Genomic DNA, 20,672 nt, shown 5'->3' with positions numbered 1-20,672 from the left:
AGTATAATTGTGCGCTGCATGCATGCAGCACTAGCATGCATCAGCTGCACCGATATATGCAGTAGTACCCACCACCAGCAGTACCTGTCAAAACAAAACAACAGCGTAGATCAATGCCTGTCGCTGGTAAGTGGAGCTACCTAAAGGTTCATGGTTATCAATTTTTCAACATGTCTAATATAATGTCTGTAATAATGTTTATGTTTGAGATTTGTTAACTTTCCTTACGATTCAAGTGTCAAAAAGTTAATTTTCTAAGCTAATTGGGACAAGTCAAGATCAAGTCTTGCGGCCTTGTCAAGGCTCGAGTCAAGCCTTGTAATGTTTGCTGGTGCGATGCCTGGACCTGTGTCTAGCTAGGCTAGGCGCGGCAGTAGCCGTGGCTCGCCTTAGAGCAGTGCTGGAGCTGGGTGCGGGATCAGTGCAGTCTTGTATTGTTTTGAGTCAGGGGCATGGCTAAATTCTGTAATATTGATAAGGTGGCAGTAACTTAGTAAGTTAGTGTGCGTTACTAAGCCAAAAGGAGTTTTTGAGTAAAATCCTAGATTTAATGTAAATGGCTGTAGATCTAGTAGGGTCTAGACTCTAGACTCTAGCTGCAAATTCAATGATTCTAGCTCGAGTAGAGTGTAAGAAAAATGGTTTTTGTTCTACTTTTTTTTGGACATAATTATCATGATTTGTATTGTCTGTGAGATTGAAAAGAATAATGAATTCCTTTTTTTTTAAATTGTTGTCTGAGATTGAACTCTTGAGATCAGGATAACCTTTATCATTTATTATATAAGGAAGAGACATAATAATTTTTTTTGTTGTTGAGCACATTCACAAGAGAGAGAGAGAGAGAGAGAGAAAGAGAGAGAGAGAGAGACTTGGTGGTTGGGTAATCACTTTGGGAGCTCACTCGGGAAGCTATACTGGGATGGTAGGTGAGGCGAGTAACTACAAGGAGTGTCATGAATTGCTGGAATGGTGTGTGGACAAAGCACTTGTTAATTTACAGTAAAATATGCTAAGTCCAGTGCAAGTAAAAACCAGAGACAGAGAGAGCGAGCTAAGAAAGATACAATGAGAGAGAAAATAGGCAGATACAGTTATCATAACAGCCGCCAAAATTGCTTTTGTTTACATAGATCTACAGTGTAGGTCTAGTTTCATGAGAATGGCAGCCTAAGCCGAGCTAAAGAGTAAACTGAGTTGACAAAGGACCTAACTCCATTTCGTTGACGATCAGTCATGCACAAAAAAGATGATAAGACTTCATTCATGGATGATCGTCAACGAGACAGAGTTAAGTCCTTTATCAACTCTGTTAGTTGCTACAGCAGGCAGCCAGTGAAAACGAACTCATTTAATCAAATTATGGAAATGTAAGCATTACTTTAAGTAAACAGAACTTTATTATTCCTGGCTCATATTTTTTTGATTGAGGTGTCATATGAAAGGGCAGAAAATGAACTTTCTAGAAATGTGATTTTCTCTTTGAAATTCAGATACCGTCCGCCAAATGACTTTTTGGTTTCCTCAAATTGCTTTTAATCACTCATGCATGAAATATGCATCATATGAGTTGCATCAGATGAAAGAGGAGGATCTAAGCTTTCCAAATATGTGTCGTTTATTAATTATCATTGTGATAAAGTTATGATAATTCTTGGTTTCGTTTTTTCTGGGACGCACTGTAATGTATTTCTCCATCCTTCATACAAATCTTCTTGTGTGATATTACATACATGTTATGGTCTCTTTTGTTTTCTCTTCAAATTTTCTTGGCTCTTTGATTTTCCTTCTTTGAGTTTTTTTCTTTTTATGGTCCTGTTTTTCTTCTCTTTCCTCCTAAACCTGTCATTACTTTTTTCTTTTCTTTATTGTTTTTATTTTCTTTGTGCATTAAAAAAAGAAGCTTTACACAATACTTGTGTTCTTTTTTTTTTCTTCTTTCATCTTCTTTCTCTCTTTGTTACATTCTTTATCTTTCTTTCGTACAATCTTCTCCTTATTTATTTTTTCTTCCTTTGTTTTGTTGACTTTGCTGATTTCTTACATTCTTTTTATACCCTCTTCCATTTATTTTCAGAGAAACACATTTTCCTTTAAAAGATCTCTAATATCAGATGCCATGTATTACAGTTCATCTAAAATAGACTCATTGTTTTTAATGAATAAATTTTACTGTTCAGCTAATATGCATGTAGTATATAGATGTATGTTTAGTATTCTGAATCAAATGTTATTGAGGTAAACCACAAAATGTGAGCAATTGTCCTGAGCAGGTAAACAGTCTATTCAATTGGTTAAACCATGGACCTACTAAGAAGGTCCATGGTTTAACCACCATAGTGACCTTCCTGTGACCTTGTGAGTCAGGATGTATTCCTTTCCTCTCGACAGAGATTCCATTTACAATACCCAACGGAAACAGAGGAAACGGGCAGATGGGATTTGAAAAATAGGACAAACGAGTAGTGTAGCAGACATAATAGGGAATGTAGGGTAAACTAATATTACTCATTCACAAACCATGTATGTTTCAGTTTGAATGGATGCTACATTTACGTGTTTGATAGTAGAAGTTCATTTTTAAACAGAAAAGTTTTTAGTGAATACCTGTAAGCTTTTGTTATCTTGATGAATTAAGACACGATTACCGCTCTACTATAGGTTCAAATGTTAAGGCTTTCATTATTCTGTTTTTTTATATTGTTTTTCAGATTCTCTTGATTACATCTGATGTCTGAATGAATATAACCACATCTTCTGGGCTGGGACCCTCATTGGACACACAACCAAGCAGTCAGGATGGATGCTGTAAAAAGCATCACCACTCTCCTTCTAGTCCTGGGCATTACAAGCAATGTGATTGGTCAGTTGGTGAGAGTGAACAATGGTCTGCAAGTTCCCATTGGTCGATCAGTAACCCTTGGACAAGATGACTTGGTGTTTGAGCCTGTGGAGGAAGGAGAGAAGTGCAAGGTCGAGGTGGCGCTCAATGAACCCTACTACCAGAAAGTTGGCCTTTTACAACCAGAGGTAATCACCATAAAGCATTTTTCAGGTTTCTTGACAGTAACCCTTTGGACTACCTTTCTCTTTAAAACTACAACATACAACAAACATTATCCCCAATATAACTATTTCCTGGCCAACTGTCATCTAGGCCTAGAAGAATTGCTTGACAAGTTAAGAAATTATCTACAGTTCTTACCCCAAGGGCAACTTCATTGAGGGTAATTATCTTTGTAAGGGGCAATTGTCCAGGTTGTCTTTGTCTGGTGGATAATTGTCCTGGAGGATAGTAGTTCTTGGAGAAAGGTGTCCAGATGGTTATTTTCCTAGGGGGTAGTTGTCTAGAGGTTGGTAGTTCAGGGGGTCATTTCACTTTGTTATTGAAGCTTGCTCATATTTCCTGTCATTTAGTCTATCCAATCTTGTACTGTATGACATGTGCATGATGAGACCAATAGAGTACCAAAGTGCTAGTGTTATATTGGCTTGTCGTCCAGGTTACTGGTTCTAGACAACAGAGCCTGCATATGAGGTTCACCACAAAATCATTCAAACAATGGCGGAGCAGGACAAATTCAGTGTCTAGGGCTGGTGTGATCATCACACCATTGTTCAGCGCAATATTATTTGGAACCAGCAACCTCGACAACATGGCCAATATGAAGCCAGATAGAGCTAGGAAATATCAATGTGTTTCCTGCGTATCTTATTTCCTTTTCCTTCACGTTCCTGCATTGTGATCAGTATTTTCATGTCAGGATCCACAAAGATATAATCCATAAAATCAGGAAAGCAATGTCCAGTCAATAGTCTAGCAAAGAAATACTATCAGATGTAAAAATTCAAATTGCATTTACTCATCAAAACTTTGTATTTTGCCTATCTTTGTCCTGTAGTTAAAACATTTAAAATTATTACCCTTCCATCAATTGAATTGTAGGGATGATTCCACCTTGGCAAAAACAAGGATGTCTTTAGAGAAGAAAAAAAAAAAAAGCTTTAATTTTGTTAATATCAACCTGTTTCTACAAAGAAAATATTGCTCTGCTTTAGTTTTTAAACCTGACTTTGCTTGTTTGATTTGCAGGTGTTTGATTGTGAGTTTCTGCCTGAGACGATCAAGTACACCCATTCTGGACTACCATACTTGGACCAGGATGTGGTCAAGTTACGGGTCTACAAGTTCACCGAGACGGACACAGTTTCAGAGACAGTCTACCTCAGGGTCAACATCTCCCAGGAAGCATATCAGACTGTAAGACCAATGGGACCTCTCCAAGTAGAGCGCTTCTTTGGAAGTTCAGATCTGATTGATATGAGAGTCCTGGATTTGGCGTACGAGCGCTATAGAAATGTGTCGTGCACTGTGCACATCAACACGGTTACAAGTGGATTTCCGAAATATGGGGAGCTGACAAGAGGAGAGGGTGAGGAGAAGCAGAGAGTTAGAGCACTGACGGCAGACTGCTACGATTTCATGATGGGGATGATACGTTATGAGCATCTGGTGCCTCCGACTCCGAACGTAGACTACATTGCGATGACTATAACCACGAATGATCCATTGCTGATTGAAGGGACGTCTGAGGAAGTTTACTTCCTACCTGTGGAGATCATGGAGGCCTTCCAGAATCAGCATCCTATTGCAGCCATGATGAGTATGTATGTGATGGAGGCAGATCAGTTCATCCTGACTACCATCACACCCTCAGTCATCTCGGGTAGAGATGATGAAACTGCCAATGAGGACCTTGTTTTCTTTATCAGTCAACCCTTTGGGCCAGACGAAGGCTACATCGTCAACCTTGATGACCACACCCATCCAATAGAATCCTTCACGCAGTATGACCTGTCTAGATTGAATATAGCATACAAACCTCCCAGTGTCAGCTCACCAGACAGGCGTGTCTTTACGGCAGAGTTCACCGTATATGATGCTTACTTTGCACAGAGTAATCCTATCAATCTTATGGTGTCAGTGAGGTCCACGGAAACTAATGCTCCTAGAGTGTCGGTTAATACTGGCCTCACCATGTTAGAAGGACAGTCAAGGATCATCCGTCCAACAAATCTTCAACTAGTGGACAATGACAATCTGAATTTTGTTCGAGCCAAAGTGGTTGGTGGACTACGTCATGGAAGGCTCTACATCAATGAACGTCCTGTCATCATGTTCTCAGCGGCAGATATCAATTCCAATACCCTCGTCTATCGTCATGATGATAGTGACACTCTAAAGGATAGTTTAGAGCTGAGGATCACAGATGGACGGCACAACGTGAGGACAACCTTCCCTATCAATATTCTTCCAAAGGATGACAGTGCCCCTTACCTCATCAACAATGTCCAGTTTGAGCTCAAGGAAGGAAGGACTATCCGCATTACCCGCTTCATGCTTGTGGCAGCTGATATGGACTCCAGCGATGACTACATTATCTTCAGAATCACGCAACCACCAGTAGCAGGTGAAATCTTAAAGAAGTTCTCTGAAGACACATTTGGTTATCCTGTCACAGAGTTCACCCAGAGAGATCTGTTCCGTGGTCTGATCTACTATCACCATCTTGGCGGAGAGGTGTTCCTAGATTCCTTCGAGTTAATTCTCCTAGATAACCAGATACCTCCTAATGAGTCTCCAATACAGGTTGTGACGGCAAAGATCAGCCCTGTACATGACCTACCTCCAGAGAGGGTATCAGGATCAACACAGTCTTTGATTGTGCGGGAAACAGAGATTGCATACATCACCAAAAATCAATTGCACTTCACGGATGCCGAGTCGACTGAAGAGCGTCTTCGCTACACCATCACCACACCATCTTATATTATAGACACACACAGCCTGACAAATGCTGGCAGGATCATCTCAACAGCTGATGTTCTATCTCCCGCCAAGGATCCAAATATGCCAGCCATTCGAACATTCACCCAGGGTGAGATAAACACGCACAACATTGCCTACATGCCACCCTTGAAAGAGATTGGTCCAAACCCTGTACACATCCGCTTTGTCTTCTCTGTATCCGATCCCTTTGGAAACATTGTCCTAGGAGAATTCTTTGACGTCACCGTCTTACCCGTCAACAATCAGGAGCCAGTCCTACGTGTCAATGACCTTACCGTCCGGGAGGGGCAAGACTTGACCTTTGACCCTGTGAGGTTCTCTGTATCGGACATGGATACAGAGGCCAGAGATCTGATCATCGGTCTGGTGGAGCTGCCTGAGCATGGAAGGATTCTCCTAGGTGGAGTCAACTTGACCGTCGGGAATCGCTTCACCATGGCTGATGTTGCTGCAGGTAGGGTCAGGTAAGGCCTAATATTAGAGGTCTCTTCATTGTGACTTTTCATATTTTGTAAGCTGAATATTTCAATGTCTGTCTCTTTCTCTCTCTCTTTTTAAGTAAGTGCCATATCGATTGACTTTGGCGATCATGCTGTTCCACAACCCTCGGTTCCTAGCCTTCTCTATTAGCACCACTCCCAGTTCTTTCACTCCTCTCTCTTCCAACAATTTCTGCAGAATGTCCATCCAAAGTATCCTCCTTCTTCCCCTACTCCTTCTTTCCACAATTTTCCCTGTCAAAGCAAGAATCTCTAGAATTTCAAGAATCTCTAGGCCTTCGATGTCACTGACTTTTAAAAAAAAAATTCAAAGAAGGAGGCTGTTATGCCCCAAAATGTGTAATGATATAATAACTGTAATGCTTTTGTATACAATGTAGTTTTCCTGTCATTAAATCATAATCAAGTATAAATCTCTTTGGCTCACTTTCAAACATTTCTTCCTACTCCAAATGTACCTCAATAACAATATTTACAATATACAAAAGTAACAACATACATGTATTCCCAACATGCCTTATACTACATTTCTTGGTGCCATGGTGCTATTGCCCTGGCAACTATTCCAAAGCAAAACTACATACCGGTATATTGTTCTTGTACCAATCTGAAAGCTTCATTTTAAGATGACGCTACCAGTGGCACATTGTACATAAATAAAGTTTACAGCGATACATGAATTCAAACATTTTGTCTTTTGCCCTTTTAATAGTCCTGGCAAAAAGTAAAGATGATAGCACACATTTATCTACCGGTAGACAAAAATTCAGGAATAATTTGTAAATTGGTGTAACTGTTCAACAGTGTACCCATACAATATATCTGATACATTCAAAGTTATGAAGCATACAGCTACATGTACATGTTTTACCTACTTCGATCATCATCAAAAAGGAAAGAAGTGTTTAGTCTGTAAAACTCTGAGTTTCGTTATCAGATCTGAATTAGGAAGTACTGCAGTATATAAAGAATTGGGTTGAATTTGGTGCAGGTCGAGTGTTTTGAGGACAGAAGTTCAGCAAGGTCACGTAGAATGTGGAAGGAAGGAAATCGACTTGGCTCTGTCAATGTTTAGTCTGGGTTCATAATAAGGTTGTGATCTACATGTAAATGCTGACACACACACAGACTGTCTGTGGCACGTGTGAAATTGTGAACCTGTAGGATAAACTACAATGCAGTTTGAAAATTGGTTCTCTTCATTGGGATTTTTGTTTGGAGGGCCACCTCTATTTTCTGTCACTTTTACTGACCTATTTTCAGACATTAAAGAGCTATGTCTATATTGTCTCTAAACTTGCATACCAGTATTTCCTGTTCAAATTTATTGTGGAATTCTACACAGTTTGAAAACACAATGCGATGGTTTTGATCATTATGCAGGACATGGGAGGAAAAAAATTGAACTTTATATCCCAATTCTTCCATGGACTGAGGGGTTCCTGTACTCCTATTTTACTCCATTGGAATTATATAATTATTGGATTGATAAACAAAAACTATGTAGCAGTGTAGCACCCATATTTTGTTTTTCTCTTTTAATATTTCACATGGCATAAACGATTCTACTTGATACATTATACAAAATACAGTTTTTTACGTTGCATTGTATTGTACATTAAAAGTTTGAATTTGTTATGCTAGTTTACAAGATGAATATACCCATACACAGTAAATTGACCACACCTTCGAACCTCACTGTGAGGATTAGTGAAGATTAGATTATTGATTCATACACTGTAGGTGTGTGAGTAATCATTAAAGGCCATACTCAGCAAGGGTCAAAGTCAATGATAAAGAAGAAGCGACATATATCTTGCAGGAGTTACAAACATATAACATCACAACCACAAGGAATTCCTGATTTTAACCAGGGATATAGATTATACATGTGTGTCACTTATCTTAACTTGATACTCCACTTGACCCCCTATGTACTAGACTATAGGGGATAGAGGGTCTCCCAGGCTCCCAGTACACAATAAGGTTAAAGGAGGACAAATATTTCACCACAACTGAGAGCAGAGAAAGGGAAATCTTTCTGTTTATCAATGCATTTATGATTATCTTTGCATTTATGAGTTGATGTCAAGTAAAGTTACAAAGATCTGATAAAAGAAAAAGACTACCATATCCTAAACAATGTATGGACGTTAAGAGCATGTTGTAGCCCTTGGCCTTGGTGACCCTGTCTGTCAAATATGATAGACTGTATAATTGATGAGGTGTAGGTGTGAGCGTGAGTCAGAGAGATCAACTCTCAGAGCCGGTCTATTCTGAGATGTCAAGGTGTTTCAGTAATACTGCTGAATTGTGTGGAAGTGATGACTGGCTTTGCATTTTGCCTCGTACCTCTATCAATACACAACCAAATCAAAATGCTTTGTCATTTATAGTTGGGTCCAAAAATTTACATATACCTGGAAGAAAAAACATTTTACTCACATTACTGCACTCATTTCTATCAGGACTCATATATATATAAATGTCTCAGAGGGGATTAGTGAATTGTATATATATTACATTAAACAGAGTTCATGCTTGTCTTTCTTCCTGAAGTAAAATGTTGGCAGGAAGGAGTCCCAACTGTATGTACATGTAACATTAAATCTTTGGTTACAGCATGGGCTATAATATGCAAACCCAATTCTTTGTGAAGAAACTTGTATGATATTTTTCAGAGCAGTCCTCTTATAGGTATTAATCCTGTTAATGACAAGAAAATAATTAAAAATACTCTCAAAGAATCCAACCAAATTAACAGTAAAAGTAAAAAAAAAAAAAGAAAGAGATATAATGTTTGCAGTACATTTATTTGTTGTACTTTAATCCTCACATGTCCTATTTTTCAGTAGTGGCTGTGGTTTCCAACAAATATATGATGATTTGGTTTAAATTATTACTTTTACTTTCTGCATAATTGATACCAGTTGCTCCATCCTTAGAAATTCCAATGAGGCCTAGAACTGTCTGCAAAATGGTAGAAATACGAAAATGGACACGTACATACAATACTGGATCTATACTAATATATCAAATGCTATAAAGATTCACATCATGTATTCTGGATAGTCTGGTATAAATATTGAGTTCTTCTTCTTCTTCTTTATGTGCCATGTCCTGAGATGTTGGCGACCATGGAATGCCACAACTCTCTGTCCTATATTCTATGAAGTAATTCATTCTCCCCAAGATCAATTCCACTCTTTAACCTACTCATCCACAGAATCCTCCTTCTACCCCTACTCCCCTTCCCCTCTATTCTTCCAGTCAGTGCAAGATTTTCCAAACCAAATCATATTTTCTACTTTTTCTCTATTCTAATTTACAGCTATGTGAGTGATGGTTCTGAATATTCAAGTGATCAGTTCACATTGAGTTTATCAGACGGTGTTCACTCCATAACAGAGACCGTTGATATCAATATCATACCAGTCAACGATGAGATACCAGCCTTGTTACCTGGTCTGGAGTCAGAACTGACTATCCCAGAGGGAGGGAGTGTGACTATTGGATCAAACATTCTATCAGCCACGGACCCAGACACCAATGACCTGCTGCTCCATTACGTTGTAGTGATGCACCCCCTCAGGGGTGTGCTCTTAAGAGATGGGGTGATTGTGAATAGGTTTTCACAGAGGGATGTTAACAGAGGAAAGATAGTTTATGAACACACTGGTGGTGAGACAGGACTTAGCAATATCCAAGATGTGATTACGTTCATTGTGTCGGATAAGAGCATTCCATCCAATCCGGGTCTTCCGGTGAAAGATGTGATCATCAACATCGCCCCATCTGATGATAGGCCTCCAAGGATAGTCTTTGGGAATCCTTTCTTTGTAGATGAAGGTGATAAAGTACCTCTGACCGTGGATGTCCTCAGTGCCGTTGATCGAGACTCTCCATCAGAGCACCTGCAGTTCGTCATCACACGCCAACCTGTCTGGGGCTTCCTGGAGAACATCTTACCCACGCCTGGCTTTGAGAAGAGCAATGCAGGTAAACCCGTCACCTCTTTCACCTTCAAGGATATCGCTGATGGAAATATCAACTTCGTCCAGTCACTGTCCACTAGGCTGGAGCCTATCAGCGATTCCTTCTTGTTGTACGTGACCGATGGAGAACACTCCTCGCCCAATGTGACATTCGTGGTGAACATCACGCCTCAGAATGATGAGGTGCCGACGCTGACCGTCCGCAACTTCACGGTTCATGAAGGGTCATTCTTCAAGATCAGGACGGATACGATTAACGCAAATGACCTTGATATCCCGATGGACATGCTGATGTTCTCTATCTTGAGGGCACCAGAGCATGGCATGATTATAAATAGAGTGCCCTCACTGGTGGAGAGTCCCATCCCTGTCTATGACTTCAATCTCAACCAACTTCTCAATACTCTCTCCCTGGCTTACGTCCATGATGGGTCTGAGTCGACAGAGGATAGGTTTGTGATACGTGTGACGGACGGGAAGCACACTGTTCGTAAAACGGTCAACATCACCATCATCCCCGTCAATGATGAGAGTCCAGAGATTGTCAAGAATGCAGGCATCAGGATCAGCATTCGTGAGAGTCGCATTCTATCTGCGGTCATTCTCCGGACAGAGGATAGAGACACACCTGATGATCATCTCGTCTACACCTTGAACTCTCTGCCCAGGAGAGGCACCTTGCAGCGGAGGGTTGCTGAGGATAGGTGGGAAGACATCACAGACATTCTCACCAACTTCACCCAGTGGGATCTCAATCAGAACTTGATACGCTATATCCACTCAGCAAACTTGGGATCCAAAGGCATAGATCGATTCTATTTCTCTGTTAGTGATGGTATCCACTCAACAGGAAAACAAAACTTCAGGATCATGATCCAGAACACCAAACGTGAACCTCTCATCATCACCAACAATGGTCTTCAGCTTGACGAAGGCCAGACAGTCATTATACCTCCAACTCTTCTATCAGCAAACGATAACAGTGGACAACTGACTGATATTGTTTTCAATGTCATATCATCACCCACACAGGGACACTTGGAGGATGTTGCTCGGCCTGGTATACCTCTTACAACCTTTTCTCAAATGGACATCTTGGGTCAAAGGTTGGTCTACAAACATCTCAGGGTAGATCAGATTCACAATGATCAATTCACGTTCAGTGTTACTAATGGATATGAAATTCGCAATGACACATTCCAGATTGTAGTAAATCCTGTTGATAATATGTTACCAGTACTAATGGCCAAGGAGCAAATGACTGTAGCGCAGAATGGATTCCAGATCATTTCTCTCTCACAGCTGCACGCTCTTGACCCAGATACCCCAGCATCAAGTGTTTTCTTTGTCATCACCCAAATGCCTCTTTTCGGAACCCTCTTGATCGGTGGCTTACCAGTTGAACAAAGCTTCACCCAACAGGATATTGATAATTACGATATCTCATATCGTCATGACTTTGGACAATCGCAAACAGACGAGTTCTATTTCGTAGTCGAAGATGGCACCAATAGGGGATTTTTAACCGGTGACAACATTCGCTACGAGCCGGTGCGCTTCCAGATCAACATCAACATTGTGGATTCCTCACCACCGGATCTCATCACCAACGTGGGTCCCACCAAGATGCAGACGATGGTCGACAGGACCGGTTTCGTCTTCTCCAACATGAATCTTCAGGCCATTGATGACTGTGCAGCTGATGATGTGACCTACTCTGTGATCAAGGATCCCATGTTTGGTCATCTGGAGTACGTAGATACTTTCCAGAGGGTGCAAGGACGCTTCGTACAGATGGATATTAACAACAAGAGAGTGATGTATGTGATGAGGGACAACGCTAGAGCAGCAAATGACAGCTTTATGTTTGATGTCTGGGATTGCCATGAAAACAGCTTGAAAAATCAAAGGTACATGTATGATTATTATTTTGTCACACAATCAATCTCATCTGCATGTATATATTTAGTGCCACATTGTAGAAGTAGGCCTATGTACATAAGAAATTTAGTTTAATGTCAGAAGATTGATCTATATTCACATGCAGTAACTATATACACTGTAGTAATGACTTTGTATAAGCACATGTAGAGGTATACCCATGTCAATAAAGCAAAGACCTCAAACTCAAGTGAAACTGTAAGTATTTCAAGATTATACAGTACTTCTATACATGTATGTTCTCCCAATCAAATAAATAAATGAATTCTTATAAGTTACAATGAATTGATAATATTCTCTTTGTGCAAAATCCAAAACTTTAGATATCTTCAATTAAGAAAAGATATCTGTAAAGTTGAAATATAAAAGGCTGTCTCATTCAGGCGGTATTTTAACGATGTAATGATTTTATTCTGACCCAGGTTTTCTATGCACTGGTCTGTGGTGATGTTCTCTCGTCCTCAATTCATGGTCTGTGAGTCCGATGGTCTGCTCTCCATTCCAATTATCCGAATCGGCAACCAGCGTCTGTCTTCCTTCGTCAGCATAGAGCTCCAGGACCTGACTGCTACCGCTGGCCTGGACTACCAACCCAGCAGGGCTAGGCTCCTCCAGCTGGATCCAGCAGTTACCACGGTGACGTGGGGTGCTGTCCTGATAGAGGATGGTCTGGAGGAGACGAGGGAGAGGTTCAGGGTGACTCTGGTTGATCCAGTCAATGCGGTGATTGGAGATTATAACAGGCTTACAGTAGTTATCAAGGATGCCAAGGATGGTGAGTTACATGTACATCTTTCATTGTCACATTTATTTTCATTATTTGGCTCCTCCAAGGTATTTTGTCATGTGTGTCCTATATGTTACCAGTGTGGTATAGCTCTTAATTGGGCTATTAAGTAAATGCAATTATCAAACGTTCTGAAATCTCTGATGCAGTCACTGGCATGTGAAAAAGTACTTTTGACATCCCCATTTAGTGAAAGGGCAATTTAGCAACAAGTTTGATTATCAGTTTAATAATGCTGACTTTTTATTACATGCTATATTCTTATTGGATGCTAACAATAATTCCATTATTAAAGATTGCCTTAAAAAGTTTATAATTTTACCATTTTATAGCTTTTTAGAATTCATGTGAAATGATATAGCTGCAGGTATGATTTACTTGAATGGGTATTCTGCTTCTTTGTTGTTCTCATGTAGGTGTGTGCAAGAGTAACCCTACAGATCCTAGACCTGCAGTTGATACTCCAGGATGCTGTGTAGATCAACCAGGAATAGTGGATCATCGGCTAGTTCCAGTACCAGGGATACCACCACAGGATACCTACCCTTACAATCCAGATGCTGGACCTGGTCCTTACAACCGTGGTGAAGGGCCAGGTCTGTACAACCCTGGAGTTGGACCAGATGGTGGTCCAATTCCTGGACCTGGTCCTTACAACCCTGGTGAAGGGCCAGGTCTGTACAACCCTGGAGTAGGACCAGATGGTGGACTAGGTCCTGGGCCTGGTCTGTACAACCCTGGGGTAGGACCAGATGGTGGGCCTAATTCTGGACCAGGTCCTTACAACCCTGGAGAAGGCCCGTTTCCTAGACCAGGTCCATATGACCCATTCCAACCTGGAGTAGGTGACCCAATTTTTGATGAGGGCAGTCTAGTTGATGCTGATCCTGCCGTTAATGATGGACCGGGAGCACCTAGGATTGACCAACAGCAGTTTGATCCTTACGCAGAAGAGACCTGGTACCGCTACCCATTTGGAGTGGGTTATGACGGCACGGACGGGACTCGCTATGAAGGGCAACATGGATCACAACCTGTTTATGTTGAGCCACTACCCGATCAGAATTGCTGTGAGGATGGATTAGTTTCCCAGGGGGCTGTGACACCACAGGGTGGTCCTGATCCTAACTTCAATCCAAATCAGTATGGCAGTCAGTATCCGATTGGTAACCCCAATCCATACCCACAAGATCAGCCTGCTTCCCCAGGAAATCCTCCAAGCCCTGGCTCAGCAACTAGTTTTGAGCAACCCTTTGTCCCTTCGGGTGCAGGAGGCTACCCCCCACCCCAGGGAGCAGTGGAACCTGCCCAGCCTCCGCATGCATCTGATGGGGATGTTAGACTGTACCATGCTACCTTAGGGGGTGGTGATGGTCAATCACAGGTTGTACCCATAGTACTAGCAGAAAATCGACCAGGACAGTTGGAGCAGGATCAACCACCACAGGTAAATACTAACCTGACATCAATTAGGATTTATTTTCCAAAAGTATTTTTTTTTTGTAGAGCAAGTTTTAAAATAACAAAGTCAAGATTGTGCAATGTACATGTATGCTCTGGCAGCAATTACTTCATGGTCACAGTTGACACAAGCTGAATGTCTATCTTTAATCCTGGACCCGACACGATACCCAGCCCAATCGCAGCCCTGCCCTTATGTATTTTGACATAGTGATACTTGAAGCAATGCCATTTCACATATATTCAAACATTTTAGCAAATAAGTATCTGTCAATTTAAATATATTAATTATGCTTGTAGATATGAGATGAATAATTAATTGTTATCCTTGTGCACAGACAGATGTGAGCAACGTATTTTTGCCAACCGTGGTCCGAGGAGTCCAGAGGCCCATACTGACCCCTGCAGCGCCCTCTGGTGGTGGATCCCCTGTGAATCAGAGACGACCTGCTCTAGGTCAAGGCAACACTCAGGTGACTGCGGACAATCAGGTAACATGGATGATTGCATTTATATCAAGGCTTTTAAAGGTACTATGTCCCATTTGCAGGCCAAAAATATGAAAAAGTTAAATTCTAACTGCATTTGAAAGATAATACTAATTTAGAACTTCCCTAAAAAAGGTGGGGCTTGGAAATGTCTTCAAGTGGGAAAATAACGACTATTAGTTGTCAAATCGACTTTAGGGCTATAGAGCCCGAAAGTAATAGTCTTGATTTTCAGACTATTGTACCGAATGGTCATACGTTGTATGCTGCGCAAACATTCAATCAGTTTAATCTTGGCCATCACAAGAAGTGGGTTTTTGATGTAGACAAATGCTCATGTACCCTTTACAACTCTTTTCATGTATTTTATTGCCAAAGAAGAAAAAAAGCCAGTCAGTCACTCAATAGTGTCTGACAGTGAAGTCTAGCAAGTAAACTGGTTTCCTTGCATAATTTGAATATGAGGACACTGTTAAAGTTTAAATTTCACAGATAGGACATACATGACATATTCATAATTCCTGCAAAGTTCTACAGCATTTGAGGTTGGCTGCAAAAGGGACATAGTACCTTTAATACTACAATTCTTGTAGGTGATAATAATTATATTTTGAATCTCGGTACATTGTTTTTTCTGGAAATGAGAAATAAGTGAAACATAAGAAAAAGTTAAAGGTTGATAGGAAGAGGGGAATCCTGCCCCAAAGTGATCTGTTAAAATGTTTAGATTAAAAGCTGCATGTACATCTACTTCTTTTATATTTGAAGAGAAATGTGTCACACACTGTAATGGTTGTTTCTGATGAAGACATTTAAAAGCATATTCATTTTTGGAACAATGAACTAAACCCTGAATTTTACTCTAGAAAGTTCATTTTTTGATAATTAGTCATCCACCTAGTAGCACAGAATAGGTGAAGGTCTTTACTAGCCGAAAGGGATTTCATATAAATATCCAAAACCCATCCCTAACATTTGATTCAACCCAGATCTTTCTCTCTTTCTCTTCCCAGCCCCCTCCCGGTGCCCAGTCCACATTTTCTTTCCCCTGCTCCTCGGCTAACATAGGAGAGATACGACAGGACACAAATTCTGGGAGCTTAGCTAAGTGTGATGGCAACTACTGGATGGAGTTTGATATATCACAGCTTGTAAGAGCAATTACTGGTACTGCTTACGACAATGGGCAGTGTGAAAGAGGTAGGAATGAGTATCATACTAAGTAACGTCTTTCTCTTTATTCAGATATGTGCAAGTTTATCAATATTTCATATAAGATGGAATATAATGTACATTTCTGATCAAATGAAAATTGTGATATCCTTCATGGTTTCTTGAGGCTTAGCATGTCAGGTCTAAGCACAAAGAAACATAATCTTGATCAAGTATGCTTTGTTTGATGGACTGGTTTTTATTTCTCTCCCACCCCCTTGTGATGTTGATGCATATGACTTGCCTATGCAGACAGTTATTTCATGAACTCATTGATATTCGTTTTGTATTTGTAGGCTGGAGCTACCATAACAGCAGGTGTTTTCTGATATCAAGACACCCTCAATCATGGAATGAAGCTCAAAGGATATGTAGAGAACGGTGAGTTCTACATCTTAAGAATGATGACATGGAATTACAGTAAAGGGTAGAGTCAGTCAGTCATTGAACAGGGCTCAGGATATCTAGAGAAAGGCGAGGTTCACAATGTTGAAACTCAGAGAAAATTCTCAATCTCAAGAAGAATTAGACAGAATAATAATAGCACTAGGAACTCTTGACTTTTGTAGGTGATTGTAGGTATTTGAAGATGAATATGTTGTTATTATTTATTTTAGATAGGTGGTGAAAGCCTAATGGGAACTTGACAAAATGAATAGTCCATAGTATGTACTTGCATTAACAGAGTATGTACATAGACATCTTATTTGCTTCCAGAAATTCTGAACACTCTTATGAATTGCTACATACGACAACTGTATGTGGCAAAAGTAAGTCCAGTGTTGAATTTCCATCATTAAGTTGCATGAAAGTTTGAGGAGTCTGGACCCTTGGGGAATGTGTTAAAGTTTCATCCCCTATAGATTTGGAGCGCATGTATTTGTATCTTTTTACTACAACATATTTTCTACCTCTCTGTCTTTAATATACTCTTTGTTTTGGTCTCATATTAATTGTCTGTCTTCCTCTGTGTTTTGTACAGGTACAACGGTAATTTGGCTAGCATCCTGTCTAAGAGAGAGCTGAAATGGCTTGGTGATTTACTGAGTGAAGAACCTGCTTGGATAGGTAAAGAAACAGCTTGATATTATACAAATATTTACTACTTTGAGGGGCACAGTGAAAACTATTGCCCAAGGGGATCTTAAAACTGTACTGTGCCCTAAGACAACGTCGAGGGGCACAGTGCAGTCTCATGATCACCGAGAAGCTATAGTTTAAACCAGGACCCGAGGAATTATTATACATACATGTATATTTCAATAATTAATATGAAACTGATTGGTCTTTGTGTGATTCAAAGATTCATAGGGTTATAAGAGCAGTAATTCTGAATCAGAGTTTTTAGAGGGTTATTAAGGAAGAAAGGAAGAAGTCACATTATGTAATCCTGTAATATGTGACTTTCAGAAGTAGGCCTACCTTCAGTTTGAATATATATAACAAATAAAATACATTATTTCAATAAAATTTGGATAAACTTGCAATTATTTTAGATTATTACTTATTTTTTCAGTCACATTTTACTAGGATGGCTTCATCAGTGTTTAAGACGTAGTTTTACAAGTGGGTCTACATGAGCAATTTGAACGGAGACATTATCAAAAAAATATGTAGTACGCATACCGGTAGTGAAAGCAGCTTCATGTACCTGTACTACCATAATACACCCTGATGCCTGTGCAACAGTAGTATTATTACATGTACCTCGGCTTGAGCCAAGGTTCCATGTAAAAGTGCTCAAGAATTTGTAGCAACCTACTATTTATTCATTATATAATACATATATCATAATTTTAACACAATCCGTAATGGCTACCTAGCCACGTTTTTAATTTTTAGGTTCATTTAGTTTGGACACTAAAATTTGAATGATTCCCCCCTAGGAGATACCTATTGTATAGTAAATACATAACATAATACCTTTTTATTTCCAGGTCTAAATGACAAGCAAGTTGAGGACCAATGGGAGTGGGTGTCAGGAGACCCTATCACCTTCTCAAGATGGTCTCCGTCGGCTCGGACCTCAAACCGTAGTGATCGATACGACTGTACCTACATCACAGCTAGACTACGATGGATAGACAAGGACTGTGATCTCACTGCTAAGAGCTATGTATGTATGAAGAATGCTGAGTGATAGGGGAATACCCTGAGTGGGGGGGGGGGGGGGATTCCCCTCATAGGGAAATACCCCAACAGGGGAAGCCCCATCACCAGTTTGGCTAGTCAGAAATGATTCACCATCATTCCAAGTATATCTGTTAGTCTATTAAACCTATTGTAAATCCTGTAATAGCTTCATAATACCCCAGCCACACTGCCTGTAGTCACATGAAACTGACAGATAATGGACAGATTCTGAGCCATTGGGTTGTGATGTTGGTTTACTATTAGTTTCGTGTTGGTCAATAATGGGTACCTTCAGTGTGACTTGGGTATGATATAATGTCATTGCTGTACATCAAGTTGGAAAGAATGATTAATCAATCGTTAGAAAGATCACTTCTTTTCATCTGGAGGCTGCAGTACAGTAAATCATACTTGTTTATATCATTTATATGACATGGCTTAACTACCAATTATCGCAGATTGCTCTCTCAAACTTGGAACACATTAAAGTAATATAATGCAAATATATTTGTCTATGCAATACTAAGCAAAGCAAGCATACTGTATCCCAATTTTATGTAGTTACAAATGCTGTGCCTTTAGTATTATTATGCAAGAACTCTGGAGTAGTTCCCTATTTTTTATCTGTAATTTGTAATGACTGACGTGCCAGTAGATCTTTTGAAAGACTTTTGATAAAGAAATGAATATTTTTGATAATTGTTTAAATATGTCTTTAGAATAATGTTATACTTGTTCTTAGGATGCCTTCATTAAATAATGATTCATTTCACCTTTGTTGACAAATTTTTGAAGTCTATTTTTATATTCTCCATATACCTTTGTCATATAAGTCAGAATATGCATGAATAACTTTTATAAAAACAGTTTTGGTGCTATGCATGTATGTTCTGTCCTATTAAAAGTAAAAAAACTTATGTGAAAATCATGGTGCTAATGTTTTTATCAACACTGCCAGACAATCTTTTTTAACCTACACCTGTAATATATATGTAGAGATAAGTTTTTAAACATGTACTTAACATTTTTTAAAGATGTACTTAACATTTGTAATAATGAGCTGAGTGGCTTAATCATTTTTATACCAGTAAATGTACAACTGAAGTGAATGTACTGTAATTTACATTCTCTACACAATAGTTCCAGATGATAAATAATAGTGCCCTAAGTAGAAGTTCCTATATTTCTTGTTGTCATGTGTAGCTTTGCTAGCTTAAATGTGAAGCTTTTGCAATGGACATTGCCATGACAATTGAAAAGTCAATATTAATTTGGCCAAGAGATATCGGCCCCTGGCGAAATTATGTTTTAAACTAAAATAGAATGTTATAGCTTCTTGTTCTGTAGTTTTTGTTTTTTGTTAATATATTTTAATATACATGTGTTGAGTATCGTCATGATTGTTGATCAGTAAGCTTCTACATGTAGATATATGTGAAGTCTTAATAGTGGCCTTGCTGTGTTCCTTGTATGTTAGGAATTACAGTTAACCTAGTGTAAGTAGGCCTTGTGCAAGTTTTATAACTCAAAATTTAGCTTTCATTAGAGAGAGAGAATTACCAGTTTAAAGAAAAGGTTGAGTTTTGGGAAGAGGTGAAAAATAATTTGTGAGCATTATCATTGTTATTATGCAAGTGTGGAAGAACATCAGATAAAGAATTTCTCCTGAAAAGGATGGCTTTTCAAATGCCTTAATATTCTAAATATGGCATGTAACAGCATAAAAATCTAGACAGATTTTTATGCCTTATGTTTGTGTAGTCCCATATATATATATATTTCTGTGTACAGCGCTTGTAACTTTACCAAGACTGGGCCAAGTTTCTTATCATTTTAATGATTCCAGAACCTTGCAGTACACTCCAATATTTATATGCTAGATGATCAACCTTTTCTGATTGATTCCCCAATGTTTCTTTTAACAATGCAATCGCATGACCAGAACTCAACTTTATCTTAAAATGTCACAAAACACTTACTAGTATTTAATTGTGCAAGTTGAAGTTTGATTTACACAAAGTTGACTACTTCATATTAGATGTAAGTCAACTTCAGTATATTATATAGTGTTATCTTTAAGGTCACATAGTACATTTATAAAGTGTTAGCTCTTGTTTCATTGGTATTTATTTTAGATATCTTTCGTGTCTTTTGGTTCCACGCTGTTTTTAGGTAGTGGTGGTGCTGCTGTATCTGTTACTAAGTTAACTTCTGTTTATTCAGCTTTCATGGTACTATTTTTGGTAATTTTGTCTTCTTTTTTTGTTGCTCTGTTATGTTTGTGTAATGCTGCTACTGAGATTA

At 39.3% G+C, this 20,672-nt stretch overlaps 1 protein-coding gene across 1 annotated transcript; it reads left to right on the top strand.

The window, feature by feature from the left end:
- The first annotated feature begins 78 nt into the window (after positions 1 to 78).
- LOC591943 (FRAS1-related extracellular matrix protein 1) lies at positions 79 to 20,121 on the top strand. The gene is made up of 11 exons (XM_030995956.1): positions 79 to 126; positions 2,712 to 3,030; positions 4,094 to 6,315; positions 9,683 to 12,256; positions 12,710 to 13,062; positions 13,491 to 14,521; positions 14,874 to 15,026; positions 16,037 to 16,223; positions 16,532 to 16,616; positions 17,218 to 17,303; positions 18,173 to 20,121. The coding sequence occupies exons 2-11, from the start codon at positions 2,800 to 2,802 to the stop codon at positions 18,373 to 18,375; spliced, it is 7,125 nt and encodes a 2,374-aa protein (XP_030851816.1). The 5' UTR covers positions 79 to 126; positions 2,712 to 2,799; the 3' UTR covers positions 18,376 to 20,121.
- Positions 20,122 to 20,672: the final 551 nt, after the last annotated feature.

The sequence above is a fragment of the Strongylocentrotus purpuratus genome, unplaced genomic scaffold, assembly GCF_000002235.5.
Source record: "Strongylocentrotus purpuratus isolate Spur 01 unplaced genomic scaffold, Spur_5.0 spur5_scaffold_3, whole genome shotgun sequence".
NCBI lineage: Eukaryota > Metazoa > Echinodermata > Echinoidea > Camarodonta > Strongylocentrotidae > Strongylocentrotus > Strongylocentrotus purpuratus.
The sequence above is the reverse complement of the archived record's forward strand: the minus strand, read 5'-3'. Positions and strand labels throughout refer to the sequence as shown.

Excerpts from the sequence above, each read along its gene's own strand:
- LOC591943 (XM_030995956.1), top strand. The coding sequence starts at position 2,800 with ATGGATGCTGTAAAAAGCATCACCACTCTCCTTCTAGTCCTGGGCATT. Across the intron at positions 14,522-14,873 it reads AGCAGGATCAACCACCACAG|ACAGATGTGAGCAACGTATT; the intron begins GTAAATACTAAC and ends CCTTGTGCACAG. Across the intron at positions 15,027-16,036 it reads AGGTGACTGCGGACAATCAG|CCCCCTCCCGGTGCCCAGTC; the intron begins GTAACATGGATG and ends TTCTCTTCCCAG.